Source organism: Malurus melanocephalus, unplaced genomic scaffold, assembly GCF_030028575.1.
Source record: "Malurus melanocephalus ecotype Western Australia unplaced genomic scaffold, MMel_1.1 scaffold_10, whole genome shotgun sequence".
NCBI lineage: Eukaryota > Metazoa > Chordata > Aves > Passeriformes > Maluridae > Malurus > Malurus melanocephalus.
This window is the reverse complement of record NW_026623242.1, coordinates 2818004-2837025: the sequence shown is the minus strand read 5'-3', so window position 1 is coordinate 2837025 and position 19022 is coordinate 2818004. Positions and strand designations below refer to the sequence as shown.

At 39.9% G+C, this 19022-nt stretch overlaps 1 protein-coding gene and 1 long non-coding RNA gene across 5 annotated transcripts; one reads left to right on the top strand and one right to left on the bottom strand.

Moving 5' to 3' along the window:
- Positions 1 to 1075: 1075 nt before the first annotated feature.
- MDM2 (MDM2 proto-oncogene) lies at positions 1076 to 18964 on the bottom strand. 4 transcript variants are annotated; one of them, XM_057377505.1, is made up of 12 exons: positions 18841 to 18964; positions 18415 to 18496; positions 18251 to 18323; positions 15595 to 15669; positions 15117 to 15250; positions 14909 to 14958; positions 13570 to 13637; positions 13325 to 13418; positions 10630 to 10790; positions 9502 to 9657; positions 8138 to 8215; positions 1076 to 6631 (listed from the first exon to the last, which is right to left on the bottom strand). In XM_057377505.1, exons 3-12 carry the CDS (start codon positions 18317 to 18319, stop codon positions 6062 to 6064), a joined length of 1455 nt encoding a protein of 484 aa, XP_057233488.1. In that variant the 5' UTR covers positions 18320 to 18323; positions 18415 to 18496; positions 18841 to 18964; the 3' UTR covers positions 1076 to 6061. The 4 variants fall into 4 exon arrangements, with proteins under 4 accessions (XP_057233488.1, XP_057233496.1, XP_057233506.1 ...); XM_057377513.1 differs by lacking the exon at positions 18415 to 18496; XM_057377523.1 differs by lacking the exon at positions 18841 to 18964 and having other exon boundaries at positions 10630 to 10787; positions 18415 to 18689.
- LOC130580201 (uncharacterized) lies at positions 4853 to 11366 on the top strand. Its single transcript, XR_008966083.1, has 3 exons — positions 4853 to 4918; positions 6985 to 7131; positions 9476 to 11366. It is a non-coding gene; the product is annotated as an uncharacterized LOC130580201 (long non-coding RNA).
- Positions 18965 to 19022: the final 58 nt, after the last annotated feature.

Genomic DNA, 19022 nt, shown 5'->3' with positions numbered 1-19022 from the left:
GGACGTTGGGTGTTAATMTGTACCAACAGAGAAAAGGGAGGAATTTGTGGCTCTGTAAACAGTGTTTGCCTACAGTAGAGCTGCTGAAAACAATGTGGAAAGTCATGGACAGCGTTACACCTTCTCAATTTTTAATGGAATTTGTTGTGGGACAGAACTACATGCAATTCAGAATTCTTTGAATAGTTTTAGCAATGGCTTTGTATTGTTTAAGTAGCTTCACAGCCCTGCTACTGCACTGTTGGGATATCCACGCCAGGAGCTGGCAGGCACACTCAGCAAGGCACAAGCCAGCTCCGGTTACAGAGGCTGATTTCAGTGTGTCCCCTGGCTGGGCTGTACTGCAGGCAGGATTAGCAGATTCCTTTTGCCTGGCCAGTTGCGAGTCATTTTCAGGGCCCTTTGAAGCTGCCCAATAAACACAAAATTTATCAAGAAAAACCAGTTAGTTCTATCTCCTGTGTTTATTTTAAAGCTTTATCTACCAGTAATTTTCTTAAGCAATTTCAAAAGTAAACCAGCAAAGATTATCTTTGGAAACATCAATCTTTCCCTGTATACAGTAAATTAAAAATGCAGGAATGCAGTTAATCCTTTAGAGCCTTTTAAAATCTTTCCTGAGGCATGTTGCTTGTCACACCAAGCCCTACCAGCTGGGCTGTGGAGCTTGGGCATCAGCCACTTGTCTGCCAGACGGGCACATTCAATGTGTGAATACACTACTTCAAACAGCAATGCTGATAGCAATGAGGGCTGTGTGTGCAAGACACTGTTTTTTTAATGTCTTCTTCATATGCATTTGCATTTTCTACCTCTTCATGCCCTCTGATCTGGTKTGGTTGTTTACCACAGAGAATTGTCCACTAAATCCCATCACTGATCCTGCCATTTGCAGCAGGAAGGAGAGACTCCTTGAGTTAAAATCTCCCAAACTGACAAAATCTGACAGAAGTCAGAAGTCCAGCACCTGAGTGCAGAAAGAGCTGCATGCTGGCTCACAGAAATAAGAATCTAGCTGGAAATCAAGTACCAGAATTTCTAACAATGAAATCATTGAAATGAAAAAAAGGAGCACTATGGAATATATAAACAAATCTTTATTTAAAGCTTTTAAATAGAACACAGTACTCAGTTTCCCTCAGAAAAGGAAAAACTGAAAACAGAAAGATAAATGCAACACACGTGAAACGTCTCATAAATAGGTTTAAACTCTGTGCAATTGGAGTGGATAGTTGCATTTTAATGGTTACTGACTGTGGTCATACGTGCAGCTGGAAAGTAATACACCAGGTCAAGCTCTTGAAAGCATGTTGCATAGTCATTTAAATATGAACTACTCTGTTTAACAGTCATTCCACCTATGTGTAGTCAAAGACTGATTTTAGAAAAGCTATTGGTATTTTAGGCATTAATTAATCATCATCCCGACTGCAACTACTTTGGCTCAAGACCAAGAACTGTCCTTTARAATCAGGCGGTTAAGCTAAAACATCTACTCCAAAGGGGAGCCACCACCTTTTTAAATATCACTGACAAACTTCACATGTATAATATAGCTGTAGATACACTAGAGAGGAATTCACTTGAAGCTTTCAGTGCATTTGTGCTAAAAAAAAAAAAMCAAAAAAACCAACAACAAAGCCCCCACACTTTAGTTAGAAGCCAAGTGCAATCCATTGTAAAAACCTTAAGCTGGTTTTGTGCTTTCCTTGTGCAACCTTTAAAGAAGAAGATATGCCTGGGACTCTGGTATGGAGGAGCTGGAAAAGGCAGGGCAGGTAATCACTGAGAAGAGCTGAGGACTGATGCTCTAGCAAAGCTCTGCTATGCTGCAGAACCAAGGTGACCCCACAGCCCTCCACTATGCTGCCCATCCACAAGTCCCATGAACGTGTCCAATGCTCTTTCCCTCAGGGAAGCACCACAACAACAAATGCCCCTTTTCAGGACAAAATCTGCCCAACAAAATATCGTATCTGCCTGGGATAAGGGATTACATGCCCACCATGYGTGTGGCAAATTAATATACCCAATAAATTACTGTTTTAAAATCATAAACTCAGTTATACCCTAACACAGCAACAGCTTTAAATAAAGATGGGGAAGAAAAAACCTTCACCCTTGTATTCCTCCTGTTTATTCAGTTTCATTATACTTCTAATAATTTTCTAATCTCTTTTGTAAGACACAATTTTCTGAGACAATTATTCTTACTGACACCTTCTGTAAGAACTAGGAATTTTTTTTCCTCTCGTTAGTCATAAGAGAAAAAAAATTCTGCCTGAAGTCCTGCATGTGTCCTCATACCCAGAGACACTTCAGAGACAACATTTGAACAAATTTACAGCAAACAGAACTCAGTGATAAAATTGTACCACACTATTAGAAGAGATGCAAGCTTTTAATCAGTGAACCTTTTGAAGCACTTTACCCTTTCTAAATCAGCTGCTAACAGGAGCGGTGCAGGATGGCACGGCCCGTGATCCTGCCAGTGTGAGGTGAATTTCAATACTAATATAATTTCAATGCTAATAAATAGGTARATAGTTATAGAGTTGTATTTAAACAAGAAGTTTAAATACAGGTTTACAATACAAGGTTTATTTACTTTATAAAAAATAAATGTGAGTTCTTCCACCATTTGTACATAACTATTGTGTACCTGATCAAGATGGAAGAAACTAAGAAAATTGTGTACAGACATCCTGTCAGCATCTGGCCTCCCCTACAACCTTCTTGGTCCCGTGTCCAAAGGCAAAAGCCATTACCAAATGCTGCAAATTAACCTTAAAGCCTCCCATCACCATCCTGCATCTTCTAGACCATCACTCCCAATGTTACCAGCAGCCGGAAGCAGTCAGTCAGAGCCTTGCCTGTACTCAGAGATGCAAAAGCATTCCAAAGGAAAGCAAAACACCACCAAAATATTTTCACTATGTTAATGTTGCACTAACTCCATCTCTATATAATAAATGTTGTTCAGGCTCAGTGCAGTTGTTTTAAGGGAAGGAAAAAAAGAAACCTAGCCAYAATCTTCCTGTGCCCTTCTTAATCTGAATATAATATGCATACTTCTCTGTATTTTAATGCTACATTTATTAAAATATTTTTCTTGTGCCTGTAATTTACTAAATAAGCGTATTTATATAACTACACATGTACCAGTAGACTAATTCAATAAATTAGAGCTCAAAACATTAACCTGAGCACTAGGATATTTACAAACAACAATAAATTAAAGATTAAAATGTGTGCGATATTAAATAATGATCCAAACACCTCACCAAAGAACTCTTGTACCAAAACTTTACTTTTCGTACAACTACCCAAGGTCAGAAATGCGTTTACGGGCCAGAAGAAGCAGGGTGCTTGCTGCTCATGCCCACAGATAAGAGCATGGCCAAGCTGAGATACAGGATGAAGGCAGAGCCAAAGGCTCCAGGCCACAGCCAGTGTCACCACGGGAGTCACCCTGTCACAGACACAGCCCACCAAGCCTGCACTTGCACTCGCCTGCCAGTGTCCCTGAGAGGAGCAGGAACAGGCATCAATACCCATCCAATACCCATTTGGAAGGCATGCCCCCACACCAGACAAATGGAAGTTGTACTAGAAGTCATTAAGAAAATATTAAGTCATAAAATGTAACTTAACCCAAAATATTTGACACAGTGATTTGCAGATGTAGAAATCAAAATTCCCCATTTTCTCACCAATGTATCGAGTGGAAGGCATTTCCAGAGCTATTCTCTGCAACAGAAGGCATGTGACTGGAAGAGAATGCCAAGAGTGGGATGGTACAATTTGTCCTAACAGGAACTAGATAAGGACAGCTGCTCCTCCAGCACTGCACTTACACAGCCAGGGCAGTGACTGCAGCAAAGGCATCACACTGAAAAAGGGGAAGGCGTGGGAGCAATGCAACAGGCAAAGCTTATAGATGAAGCATTTTAGGGACACTCTTCATGTTACTGATGCTCCTGCATAGACACATCTACAGTTCTCTCACCTGCAGGTGCRAAGAAAAGTTTATCAAATCAAAAATAAAAAAAAAATAGGAAGTGCAAATTAAGGCAGGTAACTCTCTGTTAGTATCCTCACTTGAAAAAATTAACTATCTGCCCAAAGGCCTTCATCTCAGGCTGTAGGATTACCAAATTCTGTAAAACTCATGAAAGGTTTCTGCTGATCAAAAAACTTTGAACAACTTCCAGCGACCTGCTGTCACTTTACAGACTTTACAAAGGGGCAAGAAACTTGCAAGTAAGAATTTGCATGTAAACAACTGGGGTTTATATTTTGTTTAGTTCAAAAATGAACTGTATTAGAACTTCAGGTACACAGTATCTTCTAGTGGTATTTTTTAAAAAACAGCTCAAATGTATGAATAAAATGTGAATGATCCCAATAATTTAGACTTTATCTATGAAGTTAATATTTTTTAACCAAGTCACAACCAAGGATTTACTGAGTTTCTCCTGTACATCTTTATGTCATTTTCTTAGGTACCTCCAGGCATTTGCAGCCATGGAGGTAAAGAGAGCAGTAGAAGTCTGTGCCAGCACACAGGCATCAGTAATTTTATAGTGCTGGTGTCAGGGAAGCTGTTCAGCCTTGGCCACACCTCCATTCTTGGCACTCCCCTGTCTGTCATTCCCTATTGGGCAGATGATCACTAACTACCTGTAAAAACAAAAGGTGCTAAAAATACGCAACTTCTCTTGTAACATAGTTTTCCAAAGGAATAAATATCCCTCACTGACACAGAAACTCTCCATGTTTCAGAAACTTCYATGCACAGAAACTTCTCCATGAGAAGGAACTGAGTGATCTTTACCATATCCTCATTTCCATACTCTACAGAGTCTGAAGGCTCCCAGAACTGAGGCAGTCAGCAGACTCCCTGGGCACAGAACTGGTGAGTTTCACACAGTTTTTCACAAAGTACAGTGAGGAGACAAGATGTAAAAGCAGTAAAGGACAGGTCCAACGACACCAATTTGGAGTTGACCAAAGACCTTGCAACAGATTTTCAGAATTCTTGTGATACAGGTAAGAACAGTGAGTTGGAAAGACTACTGAACTTAAAGAACATGAACTAGAACTGCACAGCTTACTTGTTTCTTCAGATGAAGGTGGACTTTTTTTCTTACTGCTTTTATTCTACGAATGTAGCAATGCAGTGGCATGTATTCTGAAGACAAAAACAACAAAAAGAAAACAACCGTCCCCTAATACTCCCTGACATGAGAATACATAGAATATCCTTCATTCATCTTGTCTGCCTGAGACTTTTCTCATGCTGCTAAATTAATGATAATCATCATAATCAGGATAGTACAGACCTCCAAACCCTCAACTGTTAGTTTCTCAAGACATTTGAGAGAGAGAGCTGTATGACTGAGCTTGGATCAATGATTTCTCAGGGGACACACAGCCCCAAAATTTACAATGCACACTATAAAAATAAATGACACATGATATCCTTTTCTGTTTCCAAAGTACTAATTATTTTCTACCATATATTTCCCCATTTCCTGGTAAGATCTCCCACATAATTTGGATACTTGGAAGAATTTAAATCAAGATTCTATTTATTAATTTTATTGACTTATTCAGAGGGGTCTGATTGAACCTTATGTCTTCACCCATAAGACTAGATTACCCCTGGGTAATCTATTCTCTTAAAAGAGGAACTTGCAGGAATCAACACTCCAACATGTCTCTCCTCCAACAATCCTTGAATTGGGGGTTTTAATGTGTGTATTTAATTCAATAAAACAAATGTCACTACCTTGCATGGAACATTAAACACTTGGAGAGGCAGGTGGTTTACAAGGCTTGGTTATTTCTACTGAAAGTTATKTAAGATCTCCAAGTTGACTTACAAATATTAGGCAAACCTCTTAATAACTTCAGTGCATTTATGTCAACAATTATTTTTCATACAGAATGTAAAGAGACACAAAATATTAATCTTCCAGTAAGCATACAAAAATAATTTCTTACTCTCTTAAACAGTTCATGAAGTTTCTTTTGCAGCATTCCAGTCAACATGTGTTTAACTAAAATAAGTTAGTACAATCATTTGTATGGGCTGCCTGCACACCGGGCAGGGTTTGTTCCTCTTCTTCAGCTTTTTTGCGCACGTAAAACACGACATGAGGTGTCCTGTTTTGCCATGTACTATGCAGCCATTTTTAGGTCTGCTCTGGCATATGACACAGGGCTCTATGCTGGTAACAGGCAGACTGGATTCCATGCTTTCTTCTTTGTCTTGCGATTCTCTTTTCTCAGGCTCCTTAAAGTCCTCCTGACTGCTACAAAACATGCTGCTTGATGTTGATGGCTGGGAATAACCTTCACTTTCCTGTGACTCAGAAATCTGTACTGCTTTATCCTCATTCTCATCCACAGCTGGCTCTTTATCTTCAGTCATTTTTGTTTTCTTGCAGTCAGGAACATCAAAACCTTCTCCAGACTCTGCAGGGAAGGAGCCTTCTAATTTGCTCTTKTCCAGTTTCTCACTCTTTTCATCTGGAAGCCAATCCTCACGTAGAGCCCAGCATCTGTGGCAATGTCGTGGTAGTGGAGGATTCATTTCACTACACTCGGGACACTTCCAATAATCCTTTAGTGAATCAAAGATTGGAACAGCTTAAGCTACTTGAAACACTTACAGCTGAAGTACTCAGAGACTGCAAACAATTTATTACTGTCAAAATAATTATTATGTTCAGCTACCAACTTGTTTACAATTTAAAAATTCCATTTAGTGGTTTTGGCCCCATTTTACAGTTCTAAATTAAAATAGTTCTTGTTTTAAAACTATTCTGCTTTTCCTTCTTTTTGCAGTAGGTTTATGAATAGAACAATGTATTATTTCTTATGCAAAACCGCAGAAGCAAGACCACAAAAATCTTTCAGGGGACCTCACGAAAAACTTCTTAAAAAGATCACCATTTCCCTTCTTTTCGACTACAGACTTCAACGGGAAATACTCAAGACTATTCGCCTGTGGTTTGCTGAGCTGTTGGTGCACAAAACGGCCGCGTGACGGCGCTCCAACACAACCGCATGAGAGAAAACATTGGTCAAAGGAAAAACAGACCAGGAAAAAAGGGGAAAAAGGTTAAAAAAAAAATAAAAAAAAAAAAGTGCTGCATCAGCCTTTCAAACATTACGCCATACATTAAAATGAAAATAAATCACTAACTCGTTAAAAATACATTTTCTTTTTAAGGACACCCTCCTTAGAAATAATGCAAGCTGTAGGGGGAATCAAACAAAATAAGAACCCAATCCAAAAACTTATTTAGACAAATCCTGACATCAGTAACATCAAAAGCTTAAAAGACCAATTTTAAATCCTAAAGATAATGAACAGGTCTCTTTTCCCACACGTAAGCACTGCTTTGTTTTCAGAAGGTGGCCAGCCATGTCTCACAGAGTAAAGTTCCTCAGTCCTAAAGTTCCTCAGTGGACTGGAACACGAGACAGCCACAGAAAACTGCTTTAATTCAAGCTTCAGTTGTGAAAAGCAAATTTAAGTAAGGAGACAGCACACACTAGAATTAAAATGCAGTGTTTTTTCACATACATCTCCATACTTTGCCTCAAGACTATAAATTTCTTCTCACTCTTCAAGAATGGTCTAAGAGAGCATAGTAAAAGCCCCTTTGACTTTTACATTACTGTTCTGAAAAAAGGCTTGCCCTCTTATCTATATGTTACCGTCATTCACGATGGACAACAAAACTAGATATTCTGATTTATACAAGGAGATTTTAAAATGCAAATTATTTAAGATTTTAATATTTTTTCATTTTGTGCAGTCAGATTTAGGCTCCAAGTAATTTCCTTCCATAAAGTCAATGAAATGGTAATTTAGCATGGGGTTGAGTTTTTTAAAATAGATTAGGAAGCTTAGTAATTATAAAAGAAAAATAAATCAAGATTCCTTAATAATCACATGTTCAGTGGTTCAAATATTGTATTGGAACCTTCATGCATAGAAGAAAAAGTCAATTTAATTCTTAAAAAAATCACTGGTAGCAACAGAATTGATCTGTACTTTTTGATCTACTCTGTCAGTTCACCCAACTTATGATGCTTCACCCAACAAGTTTTTACTCACAGCTARAGAAATCTCTGGATCTTCATCAAATGAATCAGCATCACTATCTTCATCCTGGTAAATAGTCAGCTGATAAACCTGGTTTAAATTAAAAATAAACAAACAAACAGGTTTTTGGCATTTAATTAAAAACCCGAAGTATTTTTAACCTGGTAAGATTTTCAGATAGGAAGCTACTGGAGAGTCTCCAGGCATGGGCTACTACCCTCATTAACAGATTAGAGAAGCTCTCACACGAGGAAAGGCAGGAAGGGTTTGGACCATTCAGTCTGGGGACAGTTCAGGGCAGGGAATACTTTAAAGGAATGCATCGAGAAGATAGAGCCACGTTCTTTTCAGTCATGTCCAGTGGCGGGACAAGAGGAACCAGCACATTAAAACACAGGAGGTTCCTTCTGAATGCCACAAGAAACTTTTGACTGCGAGGGGGAAGAAGCACTGGCATAGGTTGCCCTGAGCATCTGTGAAGCCTCTATCCTTGGACATATTCAAAAGACATCTGCACATGGACCTGGCCTATCAGCTCTGCCTGAGCCAGGGTGGGAGGCTAGGACAAGCGCCAGAGGCCCCTTCCCACACCAGTCATTCTGCAATTCTCAGAACTACTGTCTGGAGCAGGGGCACCCCTCAATCCTTTCCTCCTCCAAATCACTGTCTTATCTCAGGGTGCAGCTCTGCACTATACTATGTGCTGTACATCAGTACAGTCAGTCCCATTCAAACTCTCAGGTACCACACTCATGGATGTCCCTGGTGAATTCTGCCTCTGATACTTAACCAATCTTGCCATTAGCTAATTAACCTCTCTAAAGTAACRGAACACTAACCCAGAAAGAAAACCCCACATAGATTCTCACTCACATTCCAGACATCTCTTGAAAATTATGGTAATCACAGTACTTCTGTCTTCTTGCTTACTAATGAAAATATCTAAAACTGTGTTTCAGCATCTCTATGAAACATTTATATTCAGAGAGGCAAAAAACTTGGAAACATCCCTTGGCAAAGAGTTACTTGGAAACCTTTCCAATATAAAGTGTTGTCAAAGCTCAATGCATACTTCTAGAATTAAAAACACAGAAAGACTCAAGTACACATACTGCCACATCCACCCCATTTCAGAGCCTGCAGAAAGCCTCAGCACCCTTTCAGTCACTGCCTTTGGGGTGTATAATGGTGACCCAACTGCACCRAAAAATAGTTTGATTTAATGAACAACTGGGTGCAGAATGTGCCAAAGCACATGCAGTTCAAAGATACACGTGGAGAGATCTCCTTGGAAACCTACAGGATTACTTCATGTTGAGATTCCTTTTCCTTCTCATCCCCTCCCCCTAGGGTCAAACAAGGAAAGCAAATAGTACCTCATCATCTTCATCTGTGAGCTCCTGCCCTTCTTCATTATGGCTATAATCTTCTGAATAAATAGACTCAACTTCAAACTCAACACTGAACTGGTCTGATACAGAACTGTGGTCGAACCAATCAGAATTTTCACTTAATGAACTGGCATCAAGATCCTTAAAAAACAAAAGAAAGCAGACATTCAACCTCACCAGTCCATACACATAACACTACTGTTAAAACAACTCTTAGGATAAAACTTACTACTCAGTATAATYACCTATGGAAGAAAAAGGTCCAGCTGCCACTAGAGAACTTTTTATGCAACAAACAAATTACAGGTAGGTAAAAATAAAGATAAATCTGAAAGCCTTTTGTTTGCTCTGTAATAAAAAGCTGCACTCAGCGTACAGCCAGCTGAAAGACTGCGGTTATTATTTCAGAAAGTCCCTCCTAAAAAGTGAAAGAACAGATGCAAGAAGACAGTATCTTTTGGCTGCATTCATTAAATTCTGTTCTCACCAACTTTGTTTCATCTGGGACTGTGGCTAAATCATTACAAAATAGGGAGACCAAAGACACAGTATTAGTTCYGTCAATTTAGAATACAGTACTTGACTAGGAATACTGCTAGTTTAGCGCTTGAYTTAATCTAACCACAAATAATTTGCCTTGGTGTTTCCTAAAAACAACAGATAACTTTCAAGTAGCGRCACGGCAAATGAGTAAAATGTACCATCAGCATACTTACTGCTGGGGACAGTCAACAAAATTGTACCAAAACTACAACTAATTCTGAATTATGGAATGTCTATGACTCCTTTTGTCTCTTACCATTCTRAAAAACAATTTTAAAACACAAAATGCATCTGATTTTTTCTCATCCTGTGCCAAGCAGTGAGGATCYTGGTTTTTAAAGACTACTCAATGTTAATATTTAAAAAAATTTCACTTTAGCTTTGCCAGCAGATCCATGAAATGACACACTCCACCCACACACCAATTTTTTTAACCTCTTTTCTTTCCTCAGACACCACTGAAGGCACTGCTGCTTTTAATTAAGAACATGTTTTCAGATGCATGTTTGCATTTGGGGCATCTGCAAAATTTGTACCACAAAAGTATTTTACATTTCTATTTTTACTTACAGGAATAGACAGAGAATCTGTTGAATCACTGCTATTGCTTCTTTCACGGCACAGACCACTGACTACACACCATGAGAGACTTTCGTCAAACGTCAATGAAATGCTGTCTGACTTGTGTCGCTTTCTTCTATCACTAGGCAGATCATCTGAAGAATTTTCTTCTGGGCATAGTCAAGAATTTTTAGTTACTAAAACAACATCTATTCAATACACAGTTTTGAATATTTTTAACAGATGCTTAAAATACAATTTCCTATGAAGAAATCTAGTAAAATAAAATATTTCAGTATTATTTTATGGGAGGAAAAAGGCACTAAAACTTATTTAAAAAGACACAACACTTATACCCAAAAAGTGTGAAAYATTTCTGAAACCAGTATTTCAGGGGCTGGCTTTCCACATTTGTCTCATTAGTAAAGCTTATGAATAGCAGTCTCCACATGTAGGAAATTAAACAATTGCGAATTTGAAAGAATTTTTACTCCCTACATGACATGTTAAACTCTTTCTAATTTTAAGAAACACAATTAGAATCTTGTCCTCACTCCCTCCACAGTCAATAAGCAGAAAGGCACTTTCAGAGGGCTTCTGAGTCCATCCCAGAATTTGCAGGGAGACAGAACAATTAGCTCCCAGGTCCCAYGCACACAGACAGCCTTGTGCTAAGAAAGTTAAGTTCAGGTTCAAGTTTCAGACACCTCAACGAATTTATCAGTGAATATTCGCACTATATGCAATTGTATTTACTCAACAAGATTTTTGTAACAAACCATCAGAACTTTCATCACACCCAGCAAGAAAATCTTTAAGACATACTATGCAAAAGTTGACCTCTGAAAGCATTGCTTTAAGCTCTGCTTATAAGCACGTTTGGTTTGAAGGCAAAAAGACAATGCTTTGTAAACACATTTTGGAAGTCGTCTATAGCAGCACAAGGAGTAAGGATACAGCATTTTTGGGGTAGATAGTCAAAATTCAGCTCCATTGACTTTTAGAGCATTTGGTAAAAAATAATTTCATTAAAAAACGTGTTGTAAAGAATGTCAGTGCCATGAAGTGAAAACCTCCCAAGGTGCAGACAACTTATGGTTCAGACCTCAGCAGGAGCCTGCTGGCCCCCACAGGTGCCTTCTGCACCCACCCTCTACTGCCCAGCTTCTCCCTTGCCTTGCAAAACACAGTGACTATCCACAAGTCTTCAAGTCTTGAATCGTTCAATGTGAAAAAAAAAAAAAAAAAAAGAGAACAAAACACTTGTACATACTTTGAAACTTCTCTTACTTTCCCTTGGTGCTTCTTGGCTCAGCCCCTCTCTTTTCTTTTTTCCGCCCTGAGAGCCCCACCAAACTTGGCGCCCTCAGGCCCAAGGGTTGCTCCTGTCCATCGTTGTCCTCATTTAGTTGTCATGGCTCCATGCCGTACTGATATTGTATCACCACAAGGTCTCTATACACTATTTAAGTGGCTCCAAAGGAGCCGCTACCATCCCAATTTAACAAGAATAGTGGCTTAAAGGGAAGATTTCCTATAAATTAGAAAAAAAGTGTATATAAAAACACTATATTAAAAGAACTTTTAAGGCTGTAACAAACTAATAAATGGATGCAAAGACAAGAGTTAATAATCAAACCTACAATAAGTAAGCACAACACAGGACCTTATGTGCTCTGGGTCATGCCTAAATATTACAGGTTGTGATATTTAACCAAGGCTTTCCATCCTTTCATTAGTTTTAGTTACAACATTAAAACGTTCTTTTAATTTAGTGCAAACCGCTCAGCACGCAGCACTGGTTTTGGACTGACTTAACATAATAGTGGCCTACAAGGGACACAAAAAATACTACTCAAAAGCTGAAGAACTGAAAAATGCTCCTGAGCAAGTGAAGAAAATGAAGCACTGTGCAGTGGCTGAAGGTTATCACTGCCCAAGTAATYACAACCATCAAGTCAGGAAGAAAGATATGTAAGTGATGAAACAACCTAATATAAGAAATTCCACACAATAGTGTTTAAGTAGCACTGTACAGGACACTTCCATTGAGAAACCTCTTCAGGTTTACACTGACCAGCTTGTTATTGCTACTTTAAAAGAAACATTTCGTATATTGAAAATGTATGTGCCAGTGATTATTGAATAACCACAGTAAAGATAAAGGGGAGGTAAATATGATGCTTAGGTCACCAGATGTTTTAACAAGTGCTTAATGAATGGTGAGGTAYCTAAATATACACAAAATCATCCTGTGTTAGTACTACACCTTTGATGCCTTCCACCAATGGAAGTCCAAAGAAAATTGCCTTTAGCGAACAAACAAAATGTCAAATTTTGTGGCTGTCTACAGAAGGAATGGAAATGAATTTGATTGTATCAGTCTGTTACAAAAAAAAAAAAAAGTGTTCTCATCATGAAGATAACACAATTGATTAAGTCCTGCTGATGTGAACAAGTTTAACAGAGCTCTGGAGCAAGTTCCATCATCTTGCTAACAATTCTAGAGATCCAAACTGTAACATGACACTGGAGCAATGCAAGGAATTGTGTTTTTCTTGCAGACTGAATATTTTGTTTTAGATAAACAGAGAAATACTTGGATAGTATTTGGCAGCATCTTTCAAGTCAGCAAGGCTTGAATGTAGCTTTTCGTCTAGGTGGCCATGCCACTCAAAGCTCTGCATCATAAATGTGCAGATACCAGATTCACTGTGTGTCCTCCTCCTAGAAGATGTAGTAGGTCGAGAAGTCACGTTTGATGAAGTCTGCTTCTCTTCTGACTCTTGCATAGACTCCTGAGTAACAAAAATACAGAGTAAGCCTGAGCATGAATATGAGATAAAAGGCTAGAATGAAGTTATTATATCTAAACCATTGACACTATCATGCAAAACTAAATAGAATTTATTACTCAGAAAATCAACTGAAATAAAACAAAACTATCACCTTAAGAACATTTTCTTCTTCAGGCTGACATGTGGCATCATCTTCAGGTGTGTCACCAAGGGTAGAGTCTGAAACCAAATCAAAATAAAATCCGAATTACCACATATTGGAAAAAGKCAATTTCAGGCTCAAAAAGTAAATTCTAAATAAAACTTAAAATCCAGACATTTTGCAACAATGGAAAAAAACCATACAGTTCCCTTGGGTTTTAGGTATGTGCAGAACCTTTCCTGTAACATTACTGAAGCGGGAATGTAGGGAGAAAGAAGAAGAAATGTCAACTGCAAAGCAGCTCAGAATTTTATTAYAAATGGCTTCAAATGAAGGCTGTGCATAAGCTGTAGTTCTGCAGATAGGAAAGAATATTAGCAGGAAATTTAATTACTTCCTCCTCTACAAAGTGCTTTTTACTACCTATCACCTTATGGGAACACTGAGTTAAAAAGACATAAAATAGAAAAAAAATAACTGCTGTTAATGCCATATGCCTACTAACAGATGTAGCCTGAATTAATACAGACTTTCATGAAAAAAGAATAGAAAGATAAATTTAAGTCTGCAAGCTCAATAATGGGGATAATAAAGAGAGCATGTTTCCCATCTTCAGGAGCTGAACACTTGCCTTCAGGAAAAAACAGAAACAAAGGATGCATTTATACAGATTTAGAAGCCAATTTACAAAGCGGTTTCTATCATTTTTCTTCTGTTTCACATCCTGTATTTGTATTAGGCAAAAATTGAAAAAATATTGCTATATTGAACACTTCTATACTGTAAGACTGTATATTCTCCATTAAAGGAGCATCTATCCACAGAATCACCACAAAGCTACCTTTTTAAAGTATACAGATCTTTTAAAACAGGACTGAGTGTAGCTAAGAATGAGCAGTACAAAATGTGCTTCACATTCAGTTGTGAAAACTGAAACAGAACTTAAAACAGAAAAAAAAGAGCATTTGCCCAAAATTCATTGCTGGCATAAGTTCAAGAAGCTAATTTTTAATATTAAATCTTTTTATGTTGTTGATACCTTAATCCATAACAAATACAAGCAAATGACTAAGCTTTCAATGTAGTGCTCTTTTTATTCTGTTCTGTTTTTTCTGGTTCTAGTCCAACAAAACTCAAATGCTGCTCAGAATTCTTTTGTCCACCCAAATAAACAATGTCTGCTTTGAATTCACTATACCATGCACTGCTCTGGACACGTGAGTAAAGCCAAACAGTTAATAATGGAGAGATCRCTGTTAGCTGATCTCTGCCTGCAAGATGCTTAATGTAAATTATGTTTTCTCTACTGCTGTTTCTCAAAACAAATCATCCTCCTAAACTAGCTTACCTTGTTGATTGATTACTATCAGATTTCTGGAAATCATTGAATATAGTCTCCTTAAATAGGAATAAAGAAAGAGATTATACAAGTTAGCTACATAAAATCACAAAAGAGAGCTTACCATCTTTGAAGATGCGAAGAGTTAAAAAAGGACATATTAATTATGCTCTTCATTATTTCCCAACCAGACTCTCAGAAAAGAATCCCATTTTACCTGTGTTCTTTTACTGAAAAGCTTGTTACTCCAAATAAATCCCCCAGGAGATCATTTGCACAGTGTACAATATGCTGCTGTTTTTCATCATATAATTGTTTAGACATAATATATTGTCCAATATAGAATATTACCTGTGAAATAAATGAAATACAGACATTAAATACCCATGTTGTTGTTTCAAGTTTAAGTGTAAAAGACAAATTGAAATTTACTCTTCAAATTCTGAGTGCCTAGGATTCCTTTTGAGCTGACAGATTTTCATCTATCATTCTGCAAGAACACTGCTATTCTACTGACCACCAAAACTTGTTCAGATTTTTGAGAATCTAAATAGCCAGTTACATGTCAGCAGGAGAATAAACACAGTCTCAATAATTTCTATAGAAGCTATAAACAAGACTGCCCCACCCATTCACCCAAAACGAAACAGTCTATCTGTTATTGTAGTCTACCTTCAGAGATTAAAATTTCTCACCTCCTTCATAGTAAAAGTGTCCTTTTCAGCACCAGCTAACTTTAACAACTTCAACAATAGTGGCTTTGGTTTAACCTGTGTGTGGAAGGAGAAAAARGTATGCACTAATTATTCACTAAAAGAACATTATTTATTATACAGGTTGCTTTCTTCCTTCTGTATTAATCTGATAGGCAAACATACAACTGCAGTTAAAACCTATCTACATTCAAGTTACTCATTTTGCAATGTTAACACTTACAAACAAATAGTACAAACCAAATCATACTAAACTTCTCATAAACTGGACATCTTAGCTCAAACCCTGGTCTTTCATTGTCCCTAGTTTCAGCTGGAATAGCTGATTTTCTTCCTAGTAAGCTGGTGTTTTTGCTGTAGCAGGAGAATAATGTTGATAGCACACTGATGTTTTTGTTGTTGCTAAGCAGCTACACTAYATCAAGGACTTTTCAGTGTTCCATGCTCTGCCAGTGAACATGTACAAAAGAAGCCACACTGGCCAAAGGGATACTCCATACCATAGAATGTCAGGCCCAGTGTTACAAAAGGGGAGCTGGCCAGGAGGTGCTGATTGATGCCTGGGGATGGGCTGGGCATCCGTCAGCAGGTGCTGAGCAATTGCATTGTACAACGTTTGTCTTCTTTGAATTTAACTACTCTCCCTTTTCTTTACTAGTATTATTATATTTTAATTCAATTATTAAACCCACAGATTTTACCTTTCTTTCTGATTCCCCCATCCCACCGCAGCAGGGGGCAGGTGACAGGGAACAAGTGGCTCCGTGCTAACTCAGTTGCTGGCTGGGGTTAAACCTCAACACATTGGTAAATAGAGATTCCTTAACTGGAGCCACGGGATTTGTGTGTTAGTTCCAAGTCCAGGGCTGGGTCCCTGGGAACTCAGCTTCACTCCTTTAACCATCACCACGACTCCCAAAGGGGCGAGAGGACAGAAACAGACCTCTGGGACCGTGAGGTTCGGAGTGCCAAGTCATAAAGCAAACATAGTTCCATCTCTTTGTTAGTCTATGTCTATATGTGACAGTTTYTGAGATTTTAGTTTTGGCATTTGCCAGCCAGGCTGCTTTACCTCTGGAGACTTTTCTCAGCTGGGACAAGCACCCTGTCCTTTCAGTCACACTTCACTCACTCCTCCCTCTGCAATGGCTTCCACCTACTCACTGAGGCAGCAGTTTTATCTGCAGCCTGTCTATGACATGTCTGTTTCTAAAGTAGAGGAAGGAAAACTTAAACAAGAAAATCACGTCCCCCATACATACAAACTGCACCRTTCCACACAGCTGCGCCAGCATCAGTGCAGCAGATGAGAACAAGCTGCAGGGGCTCCCTCAACAGCAAAGCCTATGGAGCCACTGATGGCTCCCAGTGCAGAATATTCCAGTGTCACCTCTTTAACATGGCATAATCATTCGAAAACCAGGCTAATATTTAGCTATCCTAATATATTACACAAAATAAAATATAAAAGATAAACACAGAAAATTAAAAAAAAATAGGGGGAAGTGTGAATAAAGCATCACGAGACAAGGAATAAATGTTTATGGTAAGGGTGGAGGATGGGAACTTCCCCACATTTCATTCCATAGATCTGCTAAAACCAACCAAGTTTTAGTGAGTTAACAAGAAATTAGTTGCAAGAAATATACATAATGAAAAAACCCCAAACTTGTGGATAGCATTAGTTGTCTCTTCATCCCCTCCTAAGACGTGAATTATTTAGAACATGCGGCATATATCAAAGTTTCAAAAAGTAAGGAAACAGTAACTTATTAAAGCCCTACTGACAGCTAAGCATAGGAAGCCCAGAGTTCAGAACTCTGAATCCACAACTAAGCCTACTTTTACTCCCCAGCTTTTTCTTCCTGACTCCTCTAAGTATGAAGTTCTTCAGCCTTGTAGATCTGATGGCACACAGTAACATCACAGTATGACAACTTTAAAAAGGGAAAAAACAAACAAAAAAAMCCCAATTTTGAACAGTCCACTGTTCTGCTATTTCACTTTTTTKAAGTTCTACTGTCAGTCTACACTTCTGAGCTTTACCCTTCTACACAGAGTAATCCAGYTCAACCATCATTGTACAGATGCCGTTTATAACTCACATTTCAGGTGTAAAAGGCTTCCATCCTCAGGAAAACATAAGCACAAAATAGCRGAACTGTCACTGTACCATGAAAAGCTTGAATATGCAAAGCCATAAACACAAATAAGACTCTTCTTACAACCTGCTTATGAATTCCAATAGAGGAGAAAGTCGAAAACCTTTGGCGCATTTCACAAACAGTATGGTTAGCACAATAGAGATTTTCCACAAGTCTTCAGTTATGACCTATTAACAATTTCCACCACGAAGTAATTGCCATAATCAAATCGGATCATAGGATCCTTTTTGTTCAAAGAAATCAAAAACCATCAAAGGTCTCCAGTAAACAGTCTAGACCTAAACTATCACCCTGAACTATGGCTAAGATTTGCCTACTACAGGACCAAAAAGAGACCACCTTCACTGGCTGGACTTCCTGGCTTTTTTCCAGCCATCGCTCGCTAAGCACAGCGATTCTTCGGAATTAGCCGCTAAAAACTCTACAAAAAGTATGCAAAACAATCGCGCGTCTATCACAGAAGRGTTACTGACCAGCGCCTCTTGCTCCGAAGCGGTGACAGAGGCGGCATCCGTAAGGGAGGACATCTTGGTATTGCACATTTGCCTGCAGTTAAGGGAAGAACAACCTCAGAAAGCAGCACACAGCGACACAACCCGGGCGGGCGTCAGCCGCCACCCAGGCGGAGCCCACTCACCTCGGTGCCTCGTCCAGTCCCCACGCCGGACTCCGGCGGCTGCGTCTGGGCCAAGTCGGGCCGGGCCGGTCCTTATATAGCGCTGCCAGGAGGCAAGTCAGGGCTTAGCTCCCGCGCCGGCCCGGCCCGACATGCCCGAGCATGACCCGCAGCGCCGCCGCCGACTCACCGGGGGTGGGGGGGGACCGGGCGCGACGGGCCCGGCGCTGACTCACCACGGCCGCCCAGCGCGGGGGGGTCCGGCGGCGTGGAAAGACGCGACGTGGAGGAGCAGCGGCGTCCCCGCRCCCGCCGCCCGCCCTGGCCCGGCCGGCCCGCGCTCCTCCAGCGGGAGCCCCTCCCCCAGCACCGAGGCCGCACAAGCGACAAGCGAGACCCCCCAAGCCCCCTGGTCCCCCGAGCGAGCCGCAGTCGATCCCCACGCACCGCCAGCCACACTCGCTCCGCTGCCCGGCCCGCGGCGGGCAGGGCGCCGGGACCACCGGGGCACTGCCCGGAGCCTCTACCGCGGCCCCGCCGCGCCGCGCGCACCGCCCGCCGCCATCTTGGTGCCCGCAGCGCCCCCTGGCGCGCCGCGCCCGCGCTGAGGGACGGGACACGCCGGGCCC